Source organism: Nannobrachium achirus (genome assembly GCF_963921795.1).
Source record: "Nannobrachium achirus genome assembly, chromosome: 16".
NCBI lineage: Eukaryota > Metazoa > Chordata > Actinopteri > Myctophiformes > Myctophidae > Nannobrachium > Nannobrachium achirus.
Genome location: NC_137823.1, coordinates 28,615,694 through 28,622,200, shown reverse-complemented (window position 1 = coordinate 28,622,200; position 6,507 = coordinate 28,615,694). Strand labels below are relative to the sequence as shown.

Below are 6,507 nucleotides of genomic sequence, written 5' to 3'. Positions count from 1 at the left end.
GATTAACTAAATTATACGTCTCAGTCCGCCTCTTCGCTCTCTCTGTCTCTCTCTCTCTCTCAAAGGTTGCCCTGAGAAACCTGGCACTTTCTTTTACTTGGAGTAGAGTTCACCGGCATCCTTTTCTATTTGGTAGCCTAGTGAGTTTACAATCTAAATTCTGGTGGTGACTGATAACGTAATGTGTGAGCCTGGGGACTGTGTTTGTATTATTGTCTCCGCCAGGCCGAAAGGCATGGCCAAGAATATGTTTTGCACCCTCTCCGTGCATTAATGAATAATGTACTGTCTGAAGATTGAGCAGAGCCACAACAAACAGAGTAGATTCTTAAGTATTTAATGACTGAATGAGGCAAACCTTGCTGCATCATTGCAGGCAGGAATCAAAGAGTAGAATAGATTATGGCAACACAGGAGCAATGTGTCGTTGTCGGGTGGAAACCTCGTATCTCCAAGTTTCAAATGTGTATGTTCTTTCGTGAAGCCCTGCTTCATCGTTCAAGGCTGTCGCACAAAAGAAAACAGCTGATCTACAAGCACACAACGCCTCGCGGTGTTTCACTAGTTTAAATCATTTTTAAAATGAAAAATGCAAAATGAACGGTTTTGGACATACAAGGTTTTCACCCGACAACGTCGAATGGCAACACAGGAACATCACGACGGGAAGATATGACAATGACATTGAGTGTGTGCAATGAGTCCAGTTTTATAGGGAGCAGGTTGATTGGAATCGTCCCACCATGCTGGAACACATTGTGACTTCAAATGAAACTGAACATATTTTGTGAAGAAAGTTATTGGTAAGCAGTTATTTTACAGATTGGTCAACAACTTTCCCTAGCTAACTGTAGGCCTACCACTACAAACCTGACCAAAAGAGAAATTATACATTTTGCCCGAGACCCAATACTAGTGAAAACAGCAGATCTACAAGCTCACAACGTGTCATTTTTGTCACGATCTGGCGTTGTGGTGCAGACCCAAATGCAGCACAGCAAGGCAAGAACAGTTCAAAACCCAACATTGGGTGATTTTATTACAATTAACAGCAAAAACGTCACAATCACAAACGAACATTAAACATGATGTGACACCAAACAATTAGAATGACTGGGGAACAAGACAATGAATGACTGGGGAACAAGACAATGAATGACTGGGGAACAAGACTAATATACGCATGAGGACTGATTACAGATTAGAGACAGCTGGGAAAGACAACATAGAACCATGCAAACTAGAACATGAACACAATACATAGATTAGAAATACAAGACCAAGACAAGACAGGCAAAGCCTGTGACTGTGACAGGTTTGCGCTGAGTTGTGAGCTTGTTAGATTGGCTATTTTCACTACTTGTTAAATATTTGTGGGGCCCCTGCTGGCATTGCGGTCCAGGCGTATACCACATAAACTCTGATGCCTGACAGCGTGTGAAGGGTTCGAATCCCGATCCTGATGACCTTTGCTGCGCGTACATAAGTCGGCCTCCTGGTGGCGCTATAAAAGGCAGATATGAAAAATGCAGGGCAAAGGTTTTTGTCTACCGATTTGTGTGATTTTTGGACACAATCTGTAGGAGTACTGGCCAAAAGTAAGTTTTGCTAAAATCTGCCTCCTGGTGGTGCTAGAACAGGCCCATGTGAAAAATGTGGGGCAGAGATTCTGAATTGACATCCAGGGAGTGTCTGTGTGCACAGTTTGGCCGCAACCAGGCCAACCGTTCGGGAGATTAGCTGGTAACGGACAGGGTGCAAAACATAGTCTCCCCATGCCTTCGGCCTGGTGGAGACAATAAATGAAAAAAAAAAAAAACTATGAAATTCCATAAATTAGAAAACAAAATAACAAGTAGTGAAAATAGACCATCTACAAGCGCCGTGTTGTGAGCTTGTAGATCTGCTATATGGGTCAGGCAAATGTATAATTTCTCTTTGGGTCTTGACCTAAAAAGTTTGGGAACTACTGTACTAGGCTACTCAGGTTTGTAGTGGTAAGCAGCTAGGTTAGGGACAGTTAGTCAAATTGTTGACCAATCTGCAAAATAAATGCTTACCAATAGCTTTCTTCTCAAAATACGTTCATAAAGGTGTCATGGAAGTTACAATGTGTTTCAGCATGGTGGGACGTCTCCAATATAAAACTGGGCTCATTGCACACACTCAATTTCATTGTCATATCTTCCTGTCATGATGTTCCTGCTCCTGTGTTGCCATCATCTAATTCTTGTTTACCTCATTCAGTCATTAAATACACTAGAAGCTCGGCCGCGGTCTAGTCAGTCTAGTCAGGGGCCGGCCAACTCGGGAACGATGTAAATAGGGAACGAATGCTCCGCCCTTTAATGCAAACCCCATCATACCTGTTGTCATAGGACCTGTTTTGACCATTTGTGTACCTGTCTCCATTTATGCCCATATATGGAGATATCTGTATCTGTCTGTCTGCGTCCATTTTATGCCCATATATGGAGATCTCTGTATCCGTCTGTCGGGCGGCCGAGCGTCTAGTCGTGGACCGGCCTACTCAGGAACGATGTAAATAGGGAATGAATGCCCCACCCCTTTAAAGAGGTGGTGCCATAGTTTTGTACTTTTTCTGTTTTTCATGTGTCTAGGAGGTTGAAAGTACTTAATTTTTTTTGAAAAATGATGTATTCTCTTAGTATGTTTGTTTTCTCTTGGAGGCTGCCACCTTGTGGCCAAAAGTGTCAGTTAAAAAACACAGATACTAAGGGTGTCACAGTATCAACTCCTCCCCAATTGCCATTCACCCAACACTGTGGGGTGTGGCTATATCAGCTGGGTCACCACCCACCATGCCATCCATGCATACTTAATGAACTGGGGGTGTGGCCACATAATAATCCAATTTTAACTCTTTCTGTATACTTTTTTGGAAAAAATCTTCCTCCTAGTATTAATCATAATACATGATAATCATGTTTTAGAGGGGGGGTGGGGGTGGGGGGATCATGGCACCACCTCTTTAATGCAAACCCCATTATACCTGTTGTCATAGGACCCGTTTTGACCATCTGTTTGCCTGTGTCCATTTATGCCCATATATGGAGATATCTGTCTGTCTGCGTCCATTTTATGCCCATATGGAGATCTCTGCAGACACAGTGCCGGTTCCGGAAAACACTGATGTCAGACATTAGCTCCGCATACGGAGATTCCGAACCTTTCGCGCCGGTTCCGGAAAACCGCGTATCGGGTCGGGGTGGAGGCCGGGCACTGCACTCCCTGCTGCGGCGGGGAATGCGTGTGCCGAAGTCTGTGTAATGCATGAGTCTGTCTGCATTTCTGTCCATCACTGTAATTCATTAAGCCTTGTTGAAGCTCTTTCACACCACGGTGGTAACGTGACGAAAACAGCAGACCGACAGGCTCATGCGTTGTGGGCTTGCAGGCTCAGCTGACCACATGGATGAAATTCTGGAAAAGCAAGCTGGTCATTTTTTCACCACCGTTTCCAGGTAACCGATGAACCTCCTCAGGTTCACTTTGATGTTGTCCAGTACACACAGCTGTTCAGGGCTGTACTTCCCCCTGCCCTCCTTACGGATCTTGGCCTTGAAAACGGGCTGCAGGGCTTTCAGAGCAGGCAGCAGCTGGATGTTCCTAGCAGCCTTCTCAGCCTCCGCCCCGTCTGCGAACACATCAAACAGGGCGTCCAGGGCCTCCCCGTTCACCACCAGGTTGACGTCTTTGGAAGCAACGTGAAGTAAGGCACTCCCGATCGTCTGAAGTGTGTCCGCGGTGTTTCTCTCTTTGGCCAGAGTGCTTCCAGTGATGCCCAGGATGGCCAAGGCGTTGACCCTGATACTCACCCCCTCACAGCGGGTGGCTGCTTCACACAGGCTCATCAGCTGCTGGGGGCTCATACACTGGGGAATGTTCTTAGAGGCTATCATCTGCAGCAGTGACCTCATGGCACTGGTGACGGCCTCCAGGAACTCCTCATCCTTTGGTATCTCTGCGGCACCAAACACCAGTGAGGATAAGTGGTGCGCGGCGGCCTGTAGGGCGGCGCCACCTCCCAGGGACTCTGCATCCATGGCGGACAGGATGTTGTTGAGGCAGGTCAGCGCTCTGTACTGCACGCGCTGCATCTTTTTAACCAGGCATTTCCATGCAGCGTTCTGCTGACACACATCCATGGCCTCCGTGCTGGGGAACTGTGTCTTTTTCAGTACCTTCTGTGGTATGCTGTGGTTGGTCAGAGCACTGTGGATCTCAGCGGACAGATCCAGGGGAGACAGCAGGCTGGACAGTCCATCACACAGGCTGTCAGGCCCCATCTCGCTCTCATCACTACTGGACTCCTCTTCCCACTCGTCATCCGACGGGTCATCAGAGCAGCACATGTTGACTATGATCTCCAGGGACGTCTGCTGGGCTGTCAGCAATGCGATGGCCTCCCGCAGCTCTGCCTTGTCCCTAGGCAGCAGATCAGAGAAGTCAGTATCTACATGATGTGCAGCCTTTCCGTTGCTCTTGTGCTCAACTCCCTCCTCCATCTCTTCTTCAACCCCTCCAGAAGCCAGCTGCTCCTCCTCCTCCTGTGTGGCCGAGGCCGGAGGAGCGCTGAGGTGGCGCGCCTCCTCGGCTCGCCTCAGCTCGGGGATCAGCCTGCCGGCGTCCAGCTCCAGGGTCTGCCCCAAGATGGCCACCAGAGCGTTGAGTGTCTGGGCCAGGCTGCCAGCCGGTAAGCTGCCCTTCATGTTCCACATTGTCCCTGCAGCCAGCGTCCTGAGCAGTGTGTGAGCCATGTCGGTCTGGGTTGACCGCATGAGGCTCTCAAGGGCTCCCAGCACGGAGCCGTTGATGCTGCCCAGCAGGTCTGGGTTGTCCTCTGTCACAGTGTGCAGGCAGTGGGCGGCAGACACAGCCAGCTCTATGTTGTGTGGATGTCTCTCCACACACTGGATGACCACGTCCAACAGACAAGACTTGTTGAACAGCGAAAGGGCCTGGCTGCTGCTCTCACAGAGATTCCACAGCAGATGCACTGCCTCGTTGGCTACGCCTTCCACCGTGTTCCTGGGTTCTTTCATCGGCACAGTGCTGGTCTCAAAGCCAGCACAACACTCTCGGAGCAGGGCTGTGAGAGGAGTCATGACATCCTGTTTCACCATATCCTCACAAACCTCATGGCCTCCACATGCACTCAGGTTCCTGAGTGCCCCTGTGGCGGTCTCCCTGACCACCAGGCTCTGGTCCAGCAGCATGGGGCCCAGGCGCCTCACAGCATCCCTCTGCAGGAAGACTGGGATGGTCTGATTCTGCTGCACCAACCGGGAGATGTTGGCACACGCAAACTCTCTCACATCAGCGCTAGGACTCTGCAATTTCTCCAGTAACTCTCCAGCTGGACAGCGCTCCTCGTCCTCCTCCATTTCTTCCTTCACAAGTGGCAACAGTAAACCACTTCCGTTGCGATGCTCCATTGGGGGAATTCACAAGTTTATTGAAAATCAAGACTGCTGACTATCATCACCTGGATCTCATATGAAGATCACAACACTGACCTCATCAAACCCTGGATATCCATACATGGAGAACACTGGATCATCACCTAGATCCATATATGGAGCTGGTTAATACCTCTACATCTGACCTTACGGACTCCATATATGGATATAGCTGACCTGTTCTGACATCACAGTGATGACCCGACCAGCTCAGCAAAATGCCATGGCATTGGTCCGAAGGTTCATTAGTCCGAAGGTTCATTAGTCCGAATTTGTTAAGAATACTATGCCTAACTCTAACCCTAACCTTAACCTCAGTAACCCTAACTAAATTCAGACTAATGAACCTTCGGACTAATGAACCTTCGGACTTATGGGCAGTCCCCGCTCAGCAGAAGGGTATACATGCCAAAGCGCCAATGTGCACACGCCCATATGCACACACCCATGTGCGTGATAGCCTATATAACGTGGCCATGCCCTGGAGATATTGTGATATCACATGAAGCATTCTCCCCCTTAGGGCGTCTTACTGGTAATAAGGACATATTATGATGTCACGTGATATTGTGATGTCACGGTCCATACCTCTGGTGATAGTGATGTCATGTGAAACATGTCCTCCAAAAAATGTGTTAAAAGTTAAATTACTCATCATGTAAGTCTAGGTAGGAAAGATAGCCTATAACGTGGCCAAGCCTCTGGAGAATACTGTAGGCGAAAACCCAGTTGATTTTCTGCGCTAGCCATCCCGGCACAACAAATTGGGGGACCCCTCTCGGATTACAGTAGTAAGATGAGATGTTGCACGACTTCAACATGTTAATAGATTAATTTCTGGTCACCACAAACATGGACTTAGAGTTAGACTCTTGGATTACCAAATTATAATATTTAGAAAGCATAATGCATATTTAGTAAATTTATAACGATTTCCAGTTTTGGGCAAATAATTAGCTAAACTAACGGTAAACACAACAAAAGAAAATGGAGATATCTTTATTTGATCTTTGTTGAGTTTGTA

General features: G+C 47.9%; 1 protein-coding gene across 1 annotated transcript; it reads right to left on the bottom strand.

Moving 5' to 3' along the window:
* Positions 1-3,343: 3,343 nt before the first annotated feature.
* On the bottom strand, positions 3,344-5,408 carry LOC308300946 (HEAT repeat-containing protein 3-like; the record flags this gene model as incomplete). Its single annotated transcript, XM_080744844.1, has 1 exon — positions 3,344-5,408. One exon carries the CDS (start codon positions 5,406-5,408, stop codon positions 3,462-3,464), a length of 1,947 nt encoding a protein of 648 aa, XP_080600970.1. The 3' UTR covers positions 3,344-3,461.
* Positions 5,409-6,507: the final 1,099 nt, after the last annotated feature.